This window comes from Aotus nancymaae, unplaced genomic scaffold, assembly GCF_030222135.1.
Source record: "Aotus nancymaae isolate 86718 unplaced genomic scaffold, 86718_ANA_hifiasm-v0.15.2.pri h1tg000018l, whole genome shotgun sequence".
NCBI classification, from domain to species: domain Eukaryota; kingdom Metazoa; phylum Chordata; class Mammalia; order Primates; family Aotidae; genus Aotus; species Aotus nancymaae.
This window is the reverse complement of record NW_026988430.1, coordinates 21,082,423-21,107,442: the sequence shown is the minus strand read 5'-3', so window position 1 is coordinate 21,107,442 and position 25,020 is coordinate 21,082,423. Positions and strand designations below refer to the sequence as shown.

Sequence of the window (25,020 nt, the reverse complement as noted above, 5' to 3'; positions counted from 1 at the left end):
TAAGTGTCCAATTAAGGTTAGCTATAATTGTCATCATCTGTTGAAATTACAAAATGCTTCTGTTAGTTTTTTTGCGACGGGTCTCATTCTGTCGCCCAGGCTGGAGAGCAGTGGCAGCATGATCTCGGCTCACTGCAACCTTCGCCTCCCTGGTTAAAGCGGTCCTCCTGCCTCAGCCTCCCAAGTAGCTGGGATCACAGGTGTCTGCCACCACACCTGGCTATTTTTTTTTTTTGTATTTTTAGTAGAGATGGGGTTTCATCATGTTGGCTAGGCTGGTTTCAAACGCCTGACCTCAAGTGATCCGCCCACCTTGGCCTCCCAAAGTGCTGGGATTACAGGCGTGAGCCACTGGACCTGGCACAAAATGCATATACACTGTAAACCAGTAATTCCATTTCTAGGAATGATTAGGTATAAGGTGAAATGACTTGCACAACTTTATTCACTGAAGCATTATTTGTACTAACAAAAAATAATCAATAATGTAAATATTACCAATAGAGGAAAGAACAGTGATTAAAGTATAGCACACTCATACAATGGAATTAAATACTAAGCAGCCATAATAAAGAATACTTTTTTTTTGAGACAAGTTCTCCCTCTGTTGCCCAGGCTGGAGTGCAGTAGCATGATCACGGCTCATTGCAGACTTGTGGGCTCTAACGATCTTCTTACCTCAGTCTTTTGAGTAGCTAGCTAAACTACAGCTGCATATGATCACGACCAACAAATTTTAAAATTTTTTTGTAGAAATCAGGTTTTTCTGTGTTGCCCTGGCTGGTCTCAAACTCCTGGGCTCAGCAATCCTCCTGTCTTGGCCTCCCCAAATAGTTGGGATTAAAGGCATGAATTACCACACCCAGCCTAAGAATAAGTTTTTCCTGTACAATTATAGCACAATCTCTAAAATATTAAGTAAAAAACATACTGTACAAGAGAGTAAGTATGACATGCTAATGTTAATTTTAAATTCCAATGGGGTGAGCAGTAGAGGAAGAATATACAAATGTATGTGCTTGCTAAAAGGAAATAAAAAAACAGTACACAAAAGCTCCTAATGGGAAGACACTATGATGCATGCCATGACCATCACCAAATCCTAAAACATTTGATGAAATTGCCAAGTTTATTGACAATCAAAGTAACCCAAAAGTCAGATCAGTGCTGGATAATGTCTTCTGCAAGGCAATATGGTAATCAAGACAAACAAATGAAAACTACTATTTCAGATAGCTTGCACTTCCTCTAAAAGAAGAGAATTTCTGCGATAATATTATCACACTAGAGTATTATTTGCAATGTGTTTGAGATGTCAAACAATTCAGAAACTAAAAAAAAACAGTATGATTACTAGAAAAGAAAAATGTTTTTTTCATTTTCCTTTAAGGGCTTGAAGGAAAGTTTCTACTTAAATCATTCATATTAATAAAAGTCATCATTTTCAGGACAACTCTATAAACAGGAGTCAAATATACTGAAATTTACCACAAATTCCAATTTGGTTAAAATAAAAGTTTATCTCAAGCTATAATTTTAAAATAAATTTTAAAATAATATTCACATTCTAACTTTTTGATAACTGTATATTTAAGAATAGTGAAATAAGTTTATAATCTACTTCTACAGTTACAAAATAGCACAATAAAATTGAACACTGGGCAAAGTCAAATAAACATTGACCATACCATAAGATTAACAAGTAATAATCTTGTACCTAGAACACTGCTTATGTGATTGTGGCCAGGTTGCTTCTGCCATCACTATGAAAAATCACCTTACAGACCCTGACCCATAATTTAATTTACTAAGAAGATATTAATATAAGATTAAAAATATAAGAAGTAATATATCTCTATTTTATTCCAATGAAAAGTGTATAATTTAAACCCGTAGCTTTCCTCCCTCCAAACCATCAACATTTACCTGTGAAATTTCCATTATGTTGTTCCTTGTTCATTGCTACACGCCTCTGGTCACAATTTTTTCCATTCTCTGCCATTTCATAGATCAGTAACTCTTGAGGAGCTAATACAACAAAATAAAATCCAGCAATAAATTACAAACTTCTGCTGTGTAGCCATGATTGAATAAAACTGAATACAGGAATAACATCACAGTAATAACTGACACAGTATGTGTTTATATACGTTTTTCTTTTATAACCAAAATTTGAACAATTTGTACAGATATTCTAATACAAATAGTAAAAATATAAAAGCCATTTAGTTGTAAATCTTTTCCTAGTAGTTATTTCAGAGATCTTCCAGATTAAAATTTGGAGGTAATTTGTCCACAGAAGGAGGATATTAAACACTAGCACCTCCAAATGTTAACATACTATAAGGTCTAACATCCTTCTAATTTACAATTTAATATCAAGCACTATGTACTCAAAATTAATCTTATCATTTTAATCTTTTTTTTTTTTTTTTGAGAGGGAGTCTCACTCTGTTGCCCAGGCTGGAGTGCAGTGGTACAATCTCAGCTCACTGCAATCTCCGCCTCCCAGGTTCAAGTGATTCTCCTGCCTCAGTCTCCCGAGTAGCTGGAATTACAGGTGTATGCTACCATGGTCAGCTGGTTTTTGTATTTTTAGTAGAGACAGAGTTTCACCATATTGCCCAGGCTGGTCTCAAACTCCTGACCTCATGATCCACCCGCCTTGGCCTCCCAAAATGCTGGGATTACAGGCATGAGCTACTGTGCCCGGCCCATTTTTATTTTTTTACCATTTCTTTCATATTCCCTTTAACATCATCAGATAAAAATAGAATATACTACAAAAGATGTTGGAAATGTTGATACATAAATCTAAGATCACAGACCAGTTTTATTTAGGAAACAATTCTACTGAATAAAATGATATGGTCAAAGAAAATACAAATTTGAAATGTTTAAGATAGTTAAATGTACTTTATATCATTCTTCATACTACAGTTATCAGTGCTTTTACTTTAAATCACTGTAATACAACATATAAACTGTGCTGACATAATTGTCCTATACAAACACCAGATTGCCTGTGATTGTATCATTCTTCAGGTATTAGTAAAGTAAAACTTTCTACTCAAAAAGCACATCACTTCAATAAAGGCTAAAATGCTGAGTCCTTAACAGAATATTAAAACTTGCCCAGACTCATAAAAAGACAACTCGGGCCCGGTGGGGTGGCTCATGCCTATAATCCCAGCGCTTTGGGAGACCAAGGTGGGATGATCACTTGAGGTCAGGAGTTTGAGGCCAGCCTGGGCTACACAGTAACATCCCATCTCTACATAAGATAAATAAATTAGCCAAGAGTGGTGGCCCATGCCTGTAGTTCTGTTGCTCAGGAGGCTGAGGTGGGAGGACTGCTTGGGCTCAGGGGTTCAATCAAGGATACAGTGAGCTATGATTGTGCCACTGCACTACAGCCTGGGCAAGACGGAGACCCTGCTTAAAAAAAAAAAAGGCTGGGCGTGGTGGCTCATGCATGTAATCCCAGCACTCTGGGAGGCCGAGGCAGGTGGATCACCTGAGGTTGGGAGTTCGAGACCAGCCTGACCAACAAGAAGAAACCCCATCTCCACTAAAAACACAAAATTAGCCAGGCATGGTGCACATGCCTGTAATCTCAGCTATCTGGGAGGCTGAGGCAGGAGAATCGCTTGAACCTGGGAGGCAGAGGTTGCGGAGAACCGAGATCGGGCCATTGAACTCCAGCCTGGGCAACAACAGCGAAACTCCACCTCAAAAAAAAAAAAGAAAAATACAAAACTTAGCTGGGCGAGGTGGTGGGCACCTGTAATCCCAGCTACTTGGGAGGCTGAGGCAGAAGAATCACTTGAACCAGGGAGGTGGAGGTTGCAGTGATTGGAGATAGCACCACTGCACTCCAGCCTCGAGACACAGCAAGACTTTGTCTCAAAAAAAAAAAAAAAAAAAAAAAAGAGAGAAATACAAAAAACATCCTATTAAATATTCTTAAAGAAAGAAAATAAAAAGAAATACAATCCACAGGAGAAAGTAATTACAAATCACATATATTTCATAAGAAGCTTGTGTCTTTTTTTTTTTTTTTGAGATGGAGTTTCATTCTTGTTGCCCAGGCTGGAATACAATAGCATGATCTTGGCTCACTGCAACCCACGCCTTCTGGGTTCAAGTGATTCTCCTGCCTCAGCCTCCCGAGTAGCTGGGATTACAGGCATGCACCACCACACCCAGCTAATTTTGTATTTTTAGTAGAAACAGTGTTTCTCCATGTTGGTCAGGCTGGTCTCGAACTCCTGACCTCAGGTGATCTGCCCGCCTTGGCCTTCCAAAGTGCTGGGATTACAGGTGTGAGCCACTGCACCCAGCCAGAAGCTTGTATCTAGACTGTAAACTCTTACAACTCAGTAATAAAAAGCAAATAATCCAATTAATAAACAGAGGAACTGCACAGATATTTCTCCAAAGACACACAAATTGCTAATAAGCACATAAAAAGATGTCTAACATCTTTAGCCATCAAGGAAATGCAAATTAAACCACAATGAGATACAATCTCATACCTATTAGGATAATTTTATAACTATCCTAATAAATAGATAAAAACTATCCTAATAAATAATAAGTGCTGGGGAGGATGTGGAGAAATCAGAACCCTCATACACTGCTGGTGGGAATGCAAAATAGTCTAGTGGCTTTGGAAAACAATCTGTCAGTTCCTCAAAAGAGAAAATATGGTCTGGAGTACAGTAGTGTGGTCTCGGCTCACTGCAACCTTCGCTTCCCAGGTTCAAGCGATTCTCCTGCCTCAACCTCCCTAGTAGCTGGGATTACAGGTGCCTGCAGGCACCTGGCTAATTTTTTTGTATTTTTAGTAGACATGGGGTTTCACCATGTTGGTCAGGCTGTTCTTGAACTCCTGACCTCGTGATCCGCCCCCCTCGGCCTCCCAAAGTGCCGGGATTATAGGTGTTAGCCACGGCACCCGGCCTATAACCCAAATGTCTTATCAACTGATGAATGGATATAGGAAATATGGTACATGTTATATATAACAATGAAATATTACTCAGCCATAAAAAGAAATGTAGTAGTAATACATGCTACTGCATCAATGGACTTTGAAAATATGCTAAGTGAAAGCAGTCAGTCACAAAAGACTGCATGTTATGATTCCCATTTATATGAAATGCCCAGAATATGCATATCCATAATAACAGAAAGTAAATTAGCAGATTAGCTGGAGAAAAATGGGGAGTGGCTGCCAATAAGTTGTCAGTTTCTTTCTGGGTTGATGATAATGTTCTCAAACTGTTTTGATAGTTGCATAGATATGAATATACTGTTTAAATGGGTGAATTATATGGTATGTGAATTATGTTTCAATAAAGCTGTTTAAGAACAGCCACCAGCAGGAATTATCAAAACTTGCAAATATTCATAGGAATATATTCATAGGAAACGTTATAAATACATATAATATATTCATAGAAAAAGAATGGTATACTATTCTACAAATCTCTCTTTCTCTCATTCATTCATTCATTCATTCATGCTGCCCAGGCTGGTCTCAAACTCCTGGCCTTAAGTGATCCTCCTGTTCCAGTTTCCCAAAGTGGTGGGATTACAGGCATGAGCCACTATCCAGGTTTCTCTATATTTAATAGAGGACCCAAAAGTATTAGGAGTATTCTCATGGCTAAGTGGCTCAAATTTTTCTACATTATGAGCAAATTCAGTGACGGTTTAGAATTCAAAGTCAGATATATGAGTTAGGGGGTCATATTATTAAGAAAGAATACTCATGAAATCACTTTATAAGGTTCTTATATAAGGTTTGTTTACCTATTCGCTCAACAAATATTAACTGAACACTCTGTATGTGCCAAGAGTCATGCTAGATTTATATTTAACTGATCAGGATATGATATGGTCATGCGTGTGGGCCAATCTTCCTATAGTTTGTTATCTGATGCTAATTTATCCCTTGACTAAACTCTATTGTAACTATTTTCAAAATGTATGCCTCATAAAGGAAAACAAGTGAAAGACTATAAATCATTGCTGAATAAGCAAATAAACATATCAAGAAATAAAATATAGGTTTCTATTAGTATAGACAGCCTTAAGTAGATAATCATAAGATTTAAAATCTGAAAAATCTGGATTTGATCCCAGATTTGCCACTAACTAGTATGATCTTAAGCAAAGTTTCACTTTCTTCAGGCTTTGATTTTTTCAGGTTCACAAAATGAGGACAATAATTGCCGCTTTCAATCAAATGACTGATGGGTAGATGAAAAAATCTATGTATGCATATGTATGTTGTTGATATGCATGCATGTGTGACTACAAATGCCAATACATCGAAATGGTAGGAGGTAGTAAACCTACAAAATGCCTAAACTAGAAAAACAACTTCACAGCACACGCCTCATTGTTACCATATCAGTGATGCCACTGTTGTTCATTCAGCTCTTATTTATAAAGTTCTGGGGTCTCCAATGGGCACTGAGGATACAAATATGAATAGGATAAAGAGATCCCTGTTCTCAAGAGGACCACAGTCTGGTAAAGAAGCCAAATGAACACAAATCAATTATAACAGAATGGGATAAAACAGATATTTTAATAAAATTAGACGAAAAGACAATGTTTTAGTCAGGTGTTAAGAATCTAACAGAATTGGGTTTACTCATGCTTCACAAGTAACTACTCTATGAACTTAAAGAAATTTGTAAATCTCTCTAAACATCAGTTTTCCTTAATTTGTAAAATAGAGATAACATAACATGACACATATCAAAGGGCTGAGGATTAAACAAGGTAATGTATGTAAAATGCTAACATATTGCCTCACCTTTCATATGACCTCAATACACACTAGCTATGATAAAGACCATCAAGAAGTAAGTACTATTAGAGCTCAGAGGACGATGTATCAGAAGAGTTCATAGAAGGTGAAAGCTTGACTCTGCAAACTTAAGTCATACTTGCGTGAAGATTCTGCCAAAAGATAATGTAACCCAAGCAATTACAAAACAACAGAAACCAAAGATGCTAGAGCATCACAATAGGTTTACAAAATGGAAATCTATTTCACAAATTAATAAAAAAAATCAACTGAGGATGTTTGAAATGGAACCATAAAAAAAAAGTTAATGATTTTCCACCTGCCAGTCATTTAACTTGAAGCTACACTTAAGTTGTGCAAATACTTAAAACTATGTGGGTTTGGTCAGGCATGGTGGCTCAGCCTGTAATCCCAGCACTTTGGGAGGCTGAGGTAGGTGAATTGCCTGAGTTCAGATGTTTGAGGCCAGCCTGGCCAACATGGTGAAACCCTGTCTCTATTAAAAATACATAAATTAGCTGGGTATGGTGTCTCATGCCTGTAATCCCAGCTACTCAGGAGGCTGAGGCAGGAGAATGGCTTGAACCCAAGAGAGGCAGAAGTTGCAGTGAGCCGAGATCATGCCACTGTGCTCCAGCCTGGACAACAGAGCAGGACTCCATCACAAAAAAAAAAAAAAAAAAAAAAAACAACAAAGCAAATGAACAACCTATGTGAAAACATATTCAGCCAAATCCTATAGGCAATATGTTTTAAAGATATTTTAAAGATATTTAAATATTTATGGATATCTAAATATATAATAAATATTTACATATAAGATATTTAAGGATATTTAAGATATTTTAAAGCCAGTCATTCATCTATATCACAGTAAGCAAAATTTATTTAATTTGTAATGAAAAGATAAAGAGGACACAAACGGGTCTGCATTACAAGTAACTTTCTAAAACCTTTCCCCTACAAAACACTGACAATTGAATTCATTTGCCCCTATTTACTCTCTCCAATAGTGTCATCTTCAAAAGACAAAGAGTTTTATCCAAAACATTTTGGGTCTATGAGTTCATACTCATAACAATGGTATTGCACAATTATTTGAAGGTTTTGTTTTTAAGCCATTGCAACAGGGATTTTCATTTGAGCAAATAATGTGTTCTTACACAATGTGCTAAAAAAGAACAGCATACTGACATTTCCTTCCCCAAAATTCTCCCTAGAAAACATAAAATAATAGTCTGAAATTTTGTTTTATAATAAATTACCCAGGGAACAAAGTTATTTTCATCAGTCTACTTTTTCACAAACAAAATAAATTCGCAGTTTAAAAAACAACTTTTCATTCCCAAAAGAAGGAACTATAGCATAAGGCCAAACAAGAAAGCCACTGAGTTTCTAAACAGTTAAGCTTATAAAAGCATTAAACCCCCCCACTTTTTTTTTTTTTTTTTTTTTTTTTGCATTTTGACCATTTAGGATGGTTAAAACTATCCTAAGTATGAAACAACCAAACTAGAAGAACCACACAGTAGTGTTCTAAATAGTTAAGCTTATAAAAACTTCAAAGCTTTTCTGCATTTTAACCATTTTGTAAAGGATTTTATATTTTTCCTTGCCTTTCAAAATTCCCTTGAAAACATCCTCAATTACTTTGCCTTTTCTTCCCCCAAACATACATACTGTAAAACTTTGTAAAACTGCAATGACTCCGGAATCACCTGCATTCTTATGATCTAAGTAGCTGAACATAACTCAAGAAAATCATACAATTACACAGTCACTTCAAATTCTCTTTTTTTTTGAGACAGAGTCTCGCTCAGTTGCCCAGGCTGGAGTGCAGTGGCACAAGCTCGGCTCACTGCAATCTCTACCTCCTGGGTTCAAGTGATTCTTCTGCCTTAGCCTCCCGAGTAGCTGGGACTACAGGCATGTGCCACTATGCCCAGCTAATTGTTGCCTTTTTAGTAGAGACGGGGTTTCATCATATTGGCCAGGCTGGTCTCAAACTCCTGACCTTGCGATCCACCCGCCTTGGCCTCCCGAAGTGCTAGGATTACAGGCGTGAGCCACCTTGCCCAGCCTCAAATTCTTAATTCAACAAATATATATCAACTGTCTATTATGTGCCAGTTATTATTATTATATTATTTATTTATTTTTTTTAAGATGGGATCTCACTGTGTTGGTCAGGCTGGTCTTGAACTCCCGACCTCAGGTGATCCGCCCACCTTGGCCTCCAAAGTGTTTGGGTTACAGGCGTGAGCCACCGCGCCAGGCCTTATTATTATTATTATCAAGACAGAGTCTCACTGTGTCACCCAAACTGGAGTGCAGCGGCTCACTGCAACTTCTGTCTCCTGGGTTCAAGCGATTCTCCTGCCTCAGCCTCCCAAGTAGCTGGGACTACAGATGCCTGCCACCATGCCAGGCTAATTTTTGTATTTTTAGTAGAGACGGGGTTTCACTATGTTGGCCAGGCTGGTCTTGAACTCCTGATCTCATGATCTGCCTGTCTTGCCCTCCCAAAGTACTGGGATTCCAGGCATGAGCCACTGCACACAGCCTATTATCATTTTTAAGACAGAGTCTCACTCTTAATTCCGCAGGCTGGAATGCAATAGCACAATATTGGCTCACTGCAACCTCCGCCTCCTGGGTTCAAATGATCCTCCTGTCTCAGCATCCCAAGTAGCTGGGACTACAGGTGTGCAACAGCATGACAGGCTAATTTTTATATTTTTTTTGTAGAGATGTGGTTTCGCCATGTTGCGCAGGCTGGTCTCAAACTCCCGGGCTCAAGTGATCTGCCCATCTCAGCCTCCCAAAGTGCTGGGATTATACGTGTGAGTTTCTTCACCCAGCCCAATTATTAAGATGCCAAATCTCAAAACTAAAATTGATGACTCCTACTAATAAACTTTTTTTAAATTCTGACAACTATTTCATTCTTTGTTCTTACTCCAAAAACATTTTACCCTCCTTTCTACTTTCTTATTTTCAGACATTGACTTTTTTTTGAGACAGGGTCTCACTCTGTCCCCCAGCCTGGAGTGCAATGATGTGATCACGGCTTACTGCACCCTCGACCTCCTGGGCTCAGGTGATCCTCCCATCTCAGCCTCCCGAGCAGCTAGGACTACAGGCATATGCCACCACGTCCGGCTAATTTTTGTATTTTTTGTAAAGACTGGGTTTCACCATGTTGCCCAGGCTGGTTTTGAACTCCTGGGCTCAAGTGATCTGCCCGCCTCGGCCTCCCAAAGTGCTGGGATTACAGGCATGAACCGTGTCCAGCCCTGCTTCATTTTTTTAAATAACAAAAGCAGTGAGAGAATTCACCAATCCCTCTACTACTAAGCCTACTAAAATACTTATACCTCCACCCATGTTAGCATTCGTTCTCTCTTTATGACTTGGCAATGTCCCCAGTGTCCTCTACTTAACGAAGGTCATTACGTCAATATATGTATCATTCCCTTCCTCCTTCTCAGGGACTTTGCTCCTTCTGTTCTCACTGTGTAATCAATCTTTACCCCTTTATTCTCACCAGAAAGTATTCAGTATTTCCCATTTTTCACTCCTTCTTCATAAACAGTTCTCAAAAGAGTTGCTTACATACACACAGTCTCCACTTACTCATCACCAAATTTCTGCTCGATCCATTATGATACGACTTGTGCCCCGACAAGTAAAAATAAATTGCTTTTGTCAAGACTGCCAATGACCTCCATTTGCCAAATCCAAAGGACACATCTTACTGAACCTCTTACCTTCACTGAACACAAGTATCCATTCCCTATTTCTTGAAATACTCTCGTTTTTCTATTTCTCGACAGCTCCCCCTGCTCTACTTCCTGGGGTTCTTCAAAGCCTGGTCCTAGATTCCTTTTTCTGTTCCCTTTATACGCTCTCCCTAATGATGTCATCTATTCACTCAGCCTTAAACACCCTCTACTTACTGACAATTCTTTCTTTCGAAGGCAAAATAATGTTACAATAGTGCTTTAAGAAAGTGCTTTATGAATATGCTGTAAGAATAATTAGAATCACAGAAGAAACCTTAGAGAGTATCAAGCCTATTCTACTACTTATTCACAGATAAACATCTCAGAGGAAAGTGGCTTATAGAATGTCACAGAACAAGGTAGTGAGAAACCTGGAAGCAGGACCCAGATACAACGGTGATCTTAGGAGTACACTGACCTATTGGGAAGACAACTCCACCCTGCAAACTAAATTTAAAATTATTTTTCTGAGATTTTGAAAGGGACAACCTCAATCTAGAAAAGTTAGGTAATATAAGAGCTGGCCCCAAAATGTGATTAGGAGTTAAAGACTCAATCTTTTCTCTTTTCTTTTCTTTTTTTTTTTGAGGCAGTCTTGCTCTGTCACCCAGGCTGGAATGCAGTGGTGCAATCACGGCTCACAGCAACCTCTGCCTCCCGGGTTCAAGACATTCTCCTGTCTCAGCCTCCCCAGTAGCTGGGATTACAGACACCTGCCACCATGCCCGGCTAATTTTTTTTTATTTTTAGTAGAGACAGGGTTTCACCATGTTGGCCAGGCTAGTCTCGAACTCCTGACCTCAGGCGATCTGCTATCCTCAGCCTCCCAAGTGTTGGGGTTATGGGCATAAGCCACTGTGCCTGGCCTAAGACTCAAATCTAATCAAATTGGGAGTACAGGTTGCTGTAAATTTTTGTTTTTGTTTTTATCAGAAAGAAGTGGTACAGAATGCTGTAAGTTTTTTATGTTACACTGGGGGGCATTATTAGGCTGGGCTCATAACCATAAAATTTTAACTAAACTGCCTGAAAAAAATAATAATTTAAGGGGACTGGTTTTATGATAAAAGAAAAGTTCAACAAGACAAAACGGCAAATCTATCTCCAGCACAGTGCAGCAGAAGTTACTCAGCCTATAAGTCTTCTATCTACCAGGGCACAAAGCATTATGATTATCAAGGCCTTTGATCATCTTGCCATCCACCTTTGAGTTCATGCCTCCAAATAATATTTTGATTATAATCTGGCTTCTCGTGCAGATTAGCTATGAGAGAATATGTTTGTAATGGGTTGAATTGTGCCCCCACCAAATTCATATGGTGAAGTCCTAACAGTCACGTGACTATAATTTGGAGATACTACCTTTAAGAAGGTAATTAAGGTTAAATGAAGTAATAAGGGTGGTACCCTAATAGGGACTTAGTCCTTATTGGAAGAAGCACCAGACAGCTTTCTCTTCTACCTAGACACAGAGGAAAGACTATGTAAGGACACAGACAGAAGGTGGCTGTCTGTAAGCCAGGAAGAGAGTCCTTACCAGAAATCAACCCTGCTTGATCAAGGCACCTTGATCTTGGACTTCGGCCTACGAAACTGGGAGAAAAAATTTTCTGTTGTTTAAGCCATCCAGTCTGTGGTATTCTGTTATGACAATCCTAGCAGAGCAATACAAAGATGATTAGTATAAATAAGGGTATCCAGATTGCAGAATAGTTTTGTTTTGTTTTGTTTCTGTAGAGACAGACTCTATGCTACCCAAAGTGATCTTCTGGGTAGCAAGTAATCCTCGTGTCTCGGCCTCCCAAAATGCTGGGATTACAGATGTGAGCCACCTTGCCTACCTAGACTACCTTTCATCCAGAAAAACCTCATGTATTTTACTGCATGTGTCTTCAAACTGCAACAGTGACTAATCTAGTATTAACATACCCTGTTTATCTTACTCATTATCATCTTTATCGTAACCCATTTTATAGGGAAAAGGGGAAACTTAGTGCTTGAAAGCTGCCAATATGTCCTGACTACAAGTTATATGACTTCAGGTTAAATAATCTGCATTTGAGCATATTTGTAAAATATCTGCATCCTTATTATTATTTTTTAAGATGGAGATTCGCTCTTGTCACCCAGGCTGGAGTGCAATGGTGTGATCTTGGCTCACTGCAACCTTTGCCTCAAGCTGGAATTACAGGTGCATGGCACCATGCCAGGCTAATTTTTGTATTTTTAGTAGAGACAGGGTTTCACCATGTTAGCCAGGCTGGTCTCAAACTCTTGACTTCAGCTGATCTGCGTATCTTGGCCTCTTAAAGTATTGGGATTACAGGCGTGAGCCACCGCGCCCGGCCCCTATTCCTATTTTTATGTCATCCTTAAATGTGTTTGTTTTGCTTTGGGGAACTCTCAGCAATTTAGCTCCTCTACTTTAAGATAATTTGTTTTTTTGAGAAGGAATTTTGTCTTGTTGCCCAGGCTGGAGCGCAATGGCGCAATCTTGGCTCACTGCAACCTCGCCTCGCGGGTTCAAATAATTCTCTGGTCTCAGCCTCCCAAGTAGCTGGGATTACAAGCGTGTGCCACCATGCCCGGCTAATTTTTTGTTAGTAGAGAAGGGGTTTCACCATGTTGGCCAGGCTGGTCTAGAACTCCTGACCTCAAGTGATCCACCTGCATCAGCCTCCCAAAGTGCTTGGATTACAGGCGAGAACTACCACGCCTGGCCAAGATAAATTATATAAAAGTGCACTACACAGTGACTTGCACATAGCAGTCACTTAATGTTAGTTTCTCCTTGCTCTTTAAATGCAGTATCATACCCATCAATCTACATGCCTCTTGAATGTCACAATTTTCCAAAAAACCATTCTAAGTATTGCCCTGAGAATTCACTTACAGGTACCTGCTTTCCATATTAGTATGCGATACAAAAGCCTATGTAACTGGTTTCCATACCCTACATAATAGAAACAGCCACAGATTTAGAACAATCTTAGTTTATGTTATATAACAACAATGAATTATTCTTCATTAGTCTAAACATTTTGAAATGTACAAGGACAATGTGTCAAAAATTATTATGAGGTAAAAGGGTTCTAGTCTATCCACATAGCTAAAGTAAGATGAAATAATCATTTTTAGAGAGAGCCACTTTTTAAAATTCAATAAAGTAGCAATAATTTTTGAAATCTGTGATGATACAATGTCAGTAAGATTCCTAGATGTAGGAGTAAATCAAAGTATTACTAGTCTGTTTAAAATACTGAAATATCCTCAAACAGAAATCTGACACATATTCTTGACCTTCAATGGCATCTACTTTGCACTGAGTGCATGTATGTTAGTTTCGTTTGTAAAAATGAGGTTGCTGAAACAAATCTTATAGTTCTATGGATGGGGCTGAGAAGACAGAAACTGGGCAGAAACATAACTCAAACATCAAATAATTTTCATTGTGAACACTCATATAGATACAAGAAATACATTAAAGGAGTGTAACTGACCTTAAATACAGCTAAGGCATTTAAAACAGAGTTAACATTAAACGTGGGGTTGTTTGTTTCCTGCCGAAGTGCTTAGAAAGCACTGCAAATATCAGCTCACAAAGGTTCTTTGTAGGCTGTATATCCAGTGCTAAGACTATAATACTCCATTCATTTTAAACATTAGCCACACTTGTAATACGAAAACAATGTGCAAGTAAATTACTGAGAGTCCCCCAAAGCAAAACAAAAACCATTTATGGATGACATGATAAAAGCATCTCCCCAAGTAATATGAGTTATTGGAAAAGTTAACAAGGTAGAAAAGGAAAAGAAAGTGAGAGAAGCAAAGCCACTGATTTCTATTTTCTTGGCAACATCATTCCAAAATAAAACATACTTCTTTTTTTTTTAAAAAAAAATCATCTATCCAAATGAATTCTACTTTCTCAAAAAAAAAAAATTTATGTCAGTGTGCTCAATAAAACACATTGTTCTTCTTACAAGGCACAAAAAGACAGCCAAAAAGTATTACACTTCTCAGTAACATTTCTTGCTTTCAGAAGTATCTATTTTTTTAAATTTGTTTTGTTACAGGGTCTTCCTACGTCACACAGGCCAGAGTGCAGTAGCAATCACAGCTCACCACAGCCTGGAATTCTTTGGGCTCAAGCAATGCTTCAGCCTCAACCTCCAGAAGTACCTATTCTTAATTGGATTAGATTACTCCAAATTAGCTGTAGATTTCCCTAAAACTGTTAAGATTAAGGAATTGTGATTTACGCTTGGAAACAAAATAAATAATCTGAGTAATATACCTTGACAAATGAGGCTTTGATACAGTTTTCCGCTTGTGCAGGGGTATAAAGCCAAAGATAATTCAAATAAAATGCACAGGCCGGGCATGGTGGCTCACACCTGTAATCCCAGCACTTTGGGAGGCCAAGGCGGGTGGATCGCCAGGTCAGGTGTTTGAGACCAGCCTGGCTGACATGGTAAAACCCCGTCTCTATTAAAAATACAAAATTAGCTGGGTGAGATGGTAGGTGCCTGTAATCCCAGCTACTCAGGAGACTGAGGCAGGAGAATTGCTTGAATCTGGGAGGTGGAGGTTGCAGTGAGCCATGATCACGCCATTGCACTCCAGTGTGGGTGAAAGAGTGAGTCTCTGTCTCAACAAAAAAGAAAAAAAAAAAGCACAATATCAGAGTAACTACCACATCATCTGACACTCTGAATCAGATAACAGTATCTATCATGTGGTTATGCCAGTTAAATAACACGTACTCTGAAAATTCATAATGATGTGAATGGGAATATATGAAAAAATTTCTTGAATCTTTTTCAACTTTTTTTTTTTTTTGAGATGGAGTCTTGCTCTGTCGCCCAGGCTGGAGTGCAGTGGTGCTATCTTGGTTCACTGCAACCTCCACCACCCACGTTCGTGATTCTCCTTCCTCAGCCTCCCCAGTAGCTGAGATTATAGGCGCCTGCCACTATGCCTGGCTAATTTGTGTATTTTTTTTTTTTTTTTTTTTTTTGAGACGAAGTTTTGCTCTTGTTATCCAGGCCGGAGTGCAATGGCGCAATCTCGGCTCACGGCAACCTCCGCCTCCTGGGTTCAGGCAATTCTCCTGCCTCAGCCTCCTAAGTAGATGGGATTACAGGCACGTGCCACTGTGCTCAGCTAATTTTTTGTATTTTTAGTAGATACGGGGTTTCACCATGTTGGCCAGGCTGTTCTCGAACTCCTGACCTTGTGATCCACCCGCCTTGGCCTCCCAAAGTGCTGGGATTACAAGTGTGAGTCACCGTGGCCAGCAAATTTGTTTCAACTTTCTAAGGTCTTTGGGAGGGCTGGGCATGATGGTTCACACCTGTAATAATCCCATCATTTTGAGAGGCTGAGGCAGGAGGATAGTTTGAGGCCAAGAGGTCCAGACCAGCCTGGGAAACACAGTGATATCCCATCTCTTAAAACAAAAAGCAATTAGCCAGGTATGGTAGTATGTGCCTGTAGTCCCAGCTACTTGGGAGGCTGAAGCCAGAGGACTGCCTGAGTCCAAGAGTTTGAGCCTGCAGTGAGCTATGATTGTGTCACTGCACCCCAAGCTGGGTGACAGAATAAGACTGTGTTGAAAGAAAAGTAAAGAAAGGAGTGAGGGAGGGAGGGAGGGAAGGAAGAAAGGAAGGAAGTCAGTCTTGGGGAACTGAAAAATCATAACCCCAAATTAGGATGCAATTTAAAAGCATTCAGAATCTCCATAAAAATCTCTCAATAATGGATCAGCAGGTTATAAGGGTATGTGTTTCTGGCCTAAAAAGTTCCTTAACTGGGCCGGGTGTGGGGGCTCATGCCTGTAATCCCTGCACTTTGGAAGGCTGAGGCAGGTGGATCACAAGGTCAGGAGTTTAAGACCAGCCAAGATGGTGAAAACCTGTCTCTACTAAAAATACAAAAAATTAGCCAGGCATGGTGGTGGGCGCCTGTAATCCCAGTTACTCGGTACTCAGGAGGCTGAGGCAGAGAATTGCTTGAAACTGGGAGGCGGAGGTTTCAGTGAGTCGAGATCGCACTACTGCACTCCAGCCTGGGCAACAGAGTGAGACTCCATCTCAAAAAAAAAAAAAAAAAAAAGTTCCTCAACTTAAATCTAGCAATGTATAAAATACACTCAACTCATCGCAGGTTTCTATTTGTTGAAAAATTAGAAACTGCACTGTGTCTAATTTTTTTTCTCTTTTTAAAACAAAATCTTGCTCTGTCACCTAGACTGGAGTACAGTAGTGCCATTTCGGCTCACTGAAACCTCTACCTCCCAGGTTCAAGGGATTCTCCTGTCTCAGCCTCCATCCAGAGTAGCTGAGATTACAGGCACATGCCACCATACCCAGCTAATTCTTGTATATTTAGTAGAGACAGGGTTTCTCTATGTTGGCCAGGCTGGTATCAAACCCCTGACCTCAGGTGATCCACTGCCTTGGCCTCCCAAAGTGCTGAGATTATAGGCGTGGCCACTGAGCCAGAGGTGGGAGGTAGGAGGATTGTTTGAGGCTAAGAGTTCGAGACTAGTCTGGCCAACACTATGGAACCCTATCTCTACTAAAAATACAAAAATTAACTCGGACTGGTGGTACAGGCCTATAGTCCCAGGTCCTTGGGAAGCTGAGGATTGAGAATCACTTGAGCCTGGGACGCAGAGGTTGCAGTGAGCTGAGGCTGTGCCACTGCACTCCAGCCGGGGTGATAGAGCAAGAGTCTGACTCCAAAAGAAAAAAAAAGAAAAATTCCATTTCTCATTTTCTGTTCATCTATTTCTAAATGTTCATGCAGTTTTTCATAACCAATGCAATCTTAGCAAAACATTTTCATCAAAAAGATGGGGGCCTAAGAATAAGGTTAAGAATTAAGATAATGAGGGCTGGGTGCAGTGGCTCATGCCTGTAATTTCAGCACTTTGAGAGGCCAAGGCGGGTGATCACAAGGTCAGGAGTTTGAGACCAACCTGGCCAACATAGTGAAACCCTGTCTCTACTAAAAATACAAAAATTAGCCAGGTGTGGTGGCTCATACCTATAGTCCCAGCTACTCAGGAGGCTGAGGCAGGAGAATCGCTTGAACCTGGAAGGCGGAGGTTGCAGTGAGCTGAGCCTGTGCCATTGCACTCCAGCACGGGTGACAGAGTGAGACTCTGTCTCAAAAAAAAAGAAAAAAAAAGAAGGAATACCAGACTAGAGTTGGGAGATTTGGTTAACTGTGAGACATTGGCATTGTCACCGCACATGCCTGATTCTCTCTTTCCTCATTCAATTATTATGCAGCACATGTAGTAAATGAATGCCATAATTTCCTTTCTCATAGTAAAAAAATTCCATCTAGCACTAGGGTACAGTTTTGGATGTATGTAGTGACAACTACTTATGTATACTGATTTATAGTTTAAAAATAAGTTAACAAACATAATGCTAATAACCATCTTTAAGGGACAGTTATTTTTATCTTTGTTTTTTACAAACGAGAGATCAAGTGCTCCAAGGGCTCGAAATAGCAACTCTGCAGCATATAAATGTCAGAGCAGTTCAACCTCACTTTCCCAAGTCTAAATTCAATAGTTCTTCTACTGCATAAAACAGTCCAGTGAGAGGATTTTCAGAGTCACACACATATGCACATAAGATGAAAAAACAGTCCCAGAAGTTTGGCTTGTCCTAGTGTTCTCAAACGCTCCCCATTACTAGAATTAACAGAACACTCATCCCTATGGATTCTTAGTACTTAAACTGACTCGTATCTATGAAACTCCCTACTTTACTGTCCCTAAATACCTGGGGCATTTATACTTGTATAACTGGGGTGAAAATATTCTCACTGGACTGTGATGTACAGTAGAATAGAAGAACTATTGAATTTGGACTTGGAAAAGTCTGACCGAATACCTGTTCTGACATTTATATCCTCTATTCTCTCTGTTCTAAAGTAACACCACTGTAGGGATACTGAACTTTATATCATGAGCCACACTTATGATTAAGCCAAGAAACAAGTCTCAAAAAATTGCCAAGAATGGGCATTATAAATGACATTCTCTGATAAGCCAGAAATTATGTCAACCTTTAGTACCAAAAAAAAAAGAAAGAAAAAGTTTCTAGGTAGTTAGAAGTTAATGCATACAGTCCTAAATAACATAGCTCAAAATAAAGGAAATTTTAAAACGCTCAGAACTATCAGAACAAAGTGAATTTAGCAAGGTCACAGGATAAAAGATCAAAACAAATACTTTCTACTATACACTTGGGATAAAAATTGGACCATCCCATACTTGAAATAATTTTTTAAAATTTCAGATTCAATAACATCTGAAAATATATTTAGAGACAAATTTAACAAAATACAAGTAACTCTACTCTAAAAAAGAAATAAAGAAAATAAATTATACAGAGCCTAAATAAATGATTAGCATATTTTGCTGATTGTTTGGAAGACTCAATATTGTTACTATGTCAGTTTACCCTGATATGGTTGGGCTCTATGTCCCCACCTAAACTGTAATCCCAACGTATCCAGGGAGGGAGGTGATTTGATCACAGGGGCGGTTTCCCCCATGCTGTTCTCATGACAGTGAGTGAGAGGAGATCTGATGGTGATGTATTTGACAGTTCCTCCTTCACATACTTTTCTCTCTTCTGCTGCTTTGTGAAGAAGGTTCCTGCTTCCCATTCCACCATGATTGTAAGTTTCCTGAGGCCTTCTCAGTCATACAGAACTGTGATTCAATTAAACCACTTTCCTTTATAAATTACCCAGTCTCAGGCAGTATCTTTATAGCAGTGTGAAAACGACTAATACAGCCCCCAAAGTGATGTACAGCCTTAATTAAGATTAATCAAATTCAAACAAGCTTTATAAAAAAGCAATTCAGGCTGGGCGTGGTGGTTCACACCTGTAATCCCAGCACTTTGGGAGGCCTAGGCGGGCAGATCACTTGAGGTCAGGAGTTTGAGATCAGCCTGGCCAACATGGTGAAATCCCATCTCTACTAAAAATACAAAAATTAGCCAGGCGTGGTGGTGCGCACCTGTAATCCCAGGTACTCAGGAGGCTGAAACAGGAGAATCGCTTGAACCCGGGAGGCAGAGGTTGCAGTGAGCCCAGATCACGCCACTGCACTCCATTCTAGCCTAGGTGACAGAGCGAGACTCAGTCTCAAAAAAAAAAAAAAGCAATTCAAATTTTTATGCAAATGCAAAAAAACTTAAAGTAGCCAAAACAATTTGGATACAAGAACAAAGCTGAAGGACTTGCAGTAACTGATTTCAACATTTACTATATAGTAATCATGACAGTGTGGTATTGGTTAAAGGGTAGTCAGAAATCAATGGAAAAGAAGAGAATACAGAAATAGGCCAGGCACAGTGATTCATGCTTGTAATCCCAACACTTTGGGAGGCCAAGGTGAGAGGATCACTTGAGTCCAGGAGTTCACGACCAGCCTGGGCAACATAACAAGACCCCATCCCTACCAAAAAATTTCAAAAATTACTCCTGTGTGGTGGCAGGCACCACATGGTATCTGTGGTCCCAGACAGGAGGCTGAGGTGGGAGGACTGCTTGAGCCTAGAAGGTCAAGACTGCAGTGAGCAGTGATCGTGCCACTGCAATCTAGCAATCTAGCCTGGGTGACAGAGATCCCGGCTCAAAGTCCGCCCCACCCCTACACAAAAAAAGCAAGAACAACTTTCATGTGCTTTAAAATTATATATATATATATATACATCCATCTGAAAAAAGTAAAAAACCTTGTTCCCCACTCTCCCTGCTAGATGTAACCACTTTTATTAAGTCTGTGTATCTGACCTTTCTTTTTTCAAACACTCCTTCTGTTATAGTTTGTGTCTCCTCCAAAACTCATGTTAAAATTTAACCCCTAGGCCAGGCATGGTGGCTCACGCCTATAATCCCAACACTTTGGGAGGCCTAGGCCAGGGGCAGTGGCTCATGCCTGTAATCCCAGCACTCTGGGAGGCTGAGGCGGGCGGATCACCTGAGGTCAGGAGTTTGAGACCAGCCTGACCAACATGGAGAAACCCCTGTTTCTACTAAAAATACAAAATTAGCCGGGCATGGTGGTACATCCCTGTAATTCCAGCTACTCGGGAGGCTGAGGCAGGAAAATCACTTGAACCTGGGAGGCAGAGGTTGTGGTTAGCCGAGATTGCACTCCAGCCTGGTAACAAGAGTGAAACTCCATCTCAAAAAAAAAATTAACCCCTTATGTGGCAGTATAGAGAGGCGGGCCTTTAAGAGGTGATTGGGTCATGGAGGTTCTGCCTTTCTGAATGAATTAATCCATTCATAGATTAATGGGTTATCATGGGGGTAGGACTGGTTGCTTTCTAAGCAGAGAAGAAGAGAACCAAGCTTGCACATTCAGCTTCCTCTCCATGTGATATTCTTGGCACTCTGCAGAGTCCCACCAACAAGAAGGTCCTCACCCAAAGTGGCCACTCGATCTTGAACTTTTCAGCCTCCACAACTATAAAAAATAAATTCCTTTTCTTTATAAATTACCCAGTTTCAAGTATTCTGGTATAAGCAACAGAAAACAGATTAAAACACCTTTTTTTTTCCCCCCTTTTGAGGTTGGAGTTCAGTGGCATGATCTTGGCTCACTGCAACCTCTGCCTCTCAGGTTCAAGTGATGCCCCTGCCTCTGCCTCCCGAGCAGCAGGGATTATAGGCGCCCACCACCACGTCCAGCTAATTTTTGTATTTTTAGTAGAGACGGGGTTTCACCATGTTGGCCAGGCTGGTCTTGAACTCTTGACTGCAAGTGATCTGCCCACCTTGGCCTCTCAAAGTGTTGGGATTACAGGTGTGAGCCACCATGTCTGGCCCAAGACACCTTCTTAGTCTCCTTTGCCAGATCTTTTTTTTTTTTTTTTAAGAAAAAAAAAAAAAAAAAAAAAAAACTAGAGACAGGGTTCACCATGTTGTCCAGGTTGGTCTTGAACTCCTGTACTCAAGCGATCCACCCACCCCAGCCTCTGAAAGTTCTGGGATTACAGGCCTGAGACACTGTGCCCAACTCAGATCTTTCTTTTACCTGACCTCAGGCCTCTCCTCTTCCTATCTCCCCAAGTGACTCATCTGGTCCATGGTTTAGTTTAATATGCTATCCCATATTTGTATTTCTGTTTTTGACCTCTAGATTTACATACATAAGTGAGCAACTTGGATGATCTTAAGTGTCTCAAAATTAACATGTCCTTTTCTCCCTACACCTACCCACCTTCTTATAACAAACAAACCTGGTCTTCTCCAAACCTCCCTTCTCCCAGTACCTGGCACAACCACCTACCCAGTCACTAAATCCAGAAGCTTAGTCATCCCCGACTCTTCCCTTTTCCTTACCACTCATTTAATCCAAGACCAAGTCCTATACCAAATAAATATATTTGGTATCCACACACTGCTGTCCGTCTAGTTTGCTACCCTTCTAGTCCAGACCATCTTCATCTTCTACTTGAATTACTGCAGGGGACTGTCAACTTCTCTCTCCATTTCTATTCTTGCACCGTTCAATTGATCCTTCACAGAAGAGCAACAATGAACTTCTTATAAATCCTACTACTCCTCTACTTAAAATTGTAGGATGATTTCCTACTGCATTCAAAATCAGATCCAAACTAATTCCCTCGGCCTACAAAGTTCTACATGACCTGGATCCTGCATATATTTCCCATATCATCCCATGTCAATGTATTCCAAGTCTATTATGCTTCGGCCTCAAAGAGGCATATATCCACCTTAACTCTCTCTTAGGCCCTCATCTGCTGCACTCCTAACAAGTCTTGTTTCCCACTGTTTTCCCCAGAACTTGGTGTAAGGCCTGGGATACAAGATGTTTGTTCACTGACTGGATAATGAACAGATAAGGTAACAGATGTCACTGGAAAATGATCTTTTGTGCTAAAATACATCATTAAACATCAAAAGTTTCAAATGCCAAATTCTGTGTTATGGCTTACACAGATAATGTAATCTGTTAATACCAAAAGGTTAACAGAATGGCCCAAAAGAATGCCTCATTTGGTTAAGAATCTTACATATGTTGTAAAATATACACAAAATGAAATGTATACTCAGATATTTATTTACTGGAACTTCACTAATAATGAGCAAACAAAAATTAAGTAAGCAGCAACATAAGGATATGCTTTTAGAAGAGGGCTGGGAAAGAGTTCTTGGCAATAGCTTAGGGGGCGGCATGATGATAATGATCACGATCACGGTAAACTATATGCTACAGACACTGTTCTAAATGCTTTATTTAAACCTATTCATGTGATCCTAACAATCAAGGTATTGACTTCATTACTAGGAGGAAACTGAGATAGCAAGAAGTAACTAATTCAAGGGTTGCACAGTAACAGAGCTGGAATTTGAAAAAAAGCAGTCTAGCTTTACAGCTCTGCAGTCTAGCTTTATAGCTCTGGCTTTTAACACTGCCTACCTAGTCCTTCCAGATAATCTACAAGGAACCAAGTTATCATTTAAAAACTCAAGGACAAGAGAAAATACTCCCATGAACTAACGAAAAGATTAAGTAGTTCAAGAATACTAACAAACTCTTCAGCAACTATAGGTATACTAGCTGGGATATAATTACTCAATGGATTGCCCTTGCTTAATTTAAATATGCCTTAAACTTTAAGTATCACCTTTTATCTGACACAGAAAATTATCTCCTGTTCAAATTTCCTTGATTCTGCAAACCAAGGAGCATATTTCAAAATGAGCTTTGTATAAGAGTCTACATAATACCTAACCTCAGTCCAGCAAACTCTATCCAAAGTTGCTTTGCCATACAAAATAAGGAATTTCTTGAGGCAATATGGTCTTAAAAATTTACTACTCCCCAAAATATTTGCAAGACTTTGTGAAAGCAGATTAACAATTTACAAAACCACAACAAAGTTATCACTTTCATTTGTCCTGTTTATTAGGATTCTCTAATCTAGAGTTCATTTTCACACCAAAATGGGAGACACACCAAGGGCACTTGGGCAAAAATAGGAATGATAGTAGCATTTAGCACTATCACCTCTGAGAAAGACTAAAGAGACTAAAAGTTTGTGAAATCAATGGAACCAAAAAAAGAGTACTCAACAATACAAATAATTAATTCTTCTACAATGACTATTTAGTCAGAATAAAGTAACTAGAGAAATGGCTCTCTATATAATAGATAATTAAGAGAACAAAATATTAAAATTACAAACAGCTTGGGGAGTTTGTTTGCTTTGTTTTGACGGAGTCTCGCTCTGTCACCAGGCTGGAGTGCAGTAGCGCGATCTGCAACCTCCGCCTCCTGGGTTTAAGCAATTCTCTCGCCTCCGTCTCCCCAGTAGCTGGGACTACAGGTGCACGCCGCCACGCCCAGCTAATTTTTTGTATTTTTATAAGTAGAGACGGGGTTTCACCGTGTTGTCCAGACTGGTCGCAAACCCCTGAGGCTCTGGCAGTCCGCCCACCTTGGTCTCCCAAAGTACTGGGATTACAGGCGTGAGCCACCGCGCCCCGCCAGTTTTTTTTTTTTGTTTTTTTTTAATGGAGTCTCCCTCTGTTGCCCAGGCTGGAATGTTGTGGTGCAATCTCGGCTCACTGTAACCACTGCCTGCTGGTTCAAGCGATTCTAGTACCTCAGCCTTCCGAGGAGCTGGGATTGCAGGTGTCCACCACTATGCCTGGCTAATTTTTTCTATTTTTTGTAGAGATGGGGTTTCACCATGTTAGACACGCTGGTCTAAAGTCCTGACCTCAGGCGATTTGCCCGTCTCAGCCTCCAAAAGTGCTGGATTACAGCGGTAAGCCATGTCCCCGGCCAGTTCTCTCCTACTCTTTAGCAGCGACGTTCACAGTAGACACGTACTACAAGGCTCCTCTGTCATTTCCACTGGCCAGAAAGAAGATAACTCAACACGTGATAGTCATGAACCGTGAACAAACTCTGAAGAATATAACTGAAGAATATAACTGATTTTCTTTCCTTAAGCTATCACACTTCAGATCTAGCCAAGCACAGTTTTCGTTATGCTACAATTTATAAGACTAAACTAGCTAAAGAGAGAAAAAAAGTTTGTAAATAAGGTTTGTGTGTCTATGTGTGTATGTGGATAGATCCCTTTAATAATTAAGAGTAATCATTTTCATGTGAACCAGGAAATATTACCAAACCATAATGAGATGCCTGGACACAATCTTGTTAGAACAGAAAAAACACCTGAGACCTTACAGTTCGGGTTCTAGCACTACCCAAGCCAGATGACCTCAAGCAAGCCAGTTACTAATTGCTGATTGTTTCTGACCTTTAATTTTCTCCTCTGTTAAATAAGAATCTACCTATATATTCACAGAAGTTCCTTC

The 25,020-nt window shown here is 39.8% G+C and overlaps 1 protein-coding gene across 1 annotated transcript in view; it reads right to left on the bottom strand.

The window, feature by feature from the left end:
• The window catches only part of VMP1 (vacuole membrane protein 1), a 135,522-nt gene that overhangs the window by 108,175 nt on the left and 2,327 nt on the right, over positions 1-25,020 (bottom strand). Inside the window, exon 2 of the mRNA XM_012445405.3 lies at positions 1,927-2,028. Coding sequence (XP_012300828.1) covers positions 1,927-2,028 — 102 coding nt within the window. The remainder of the gene's footprint in view (positions 1-1,926; positions 2,029-25,020) is intronic.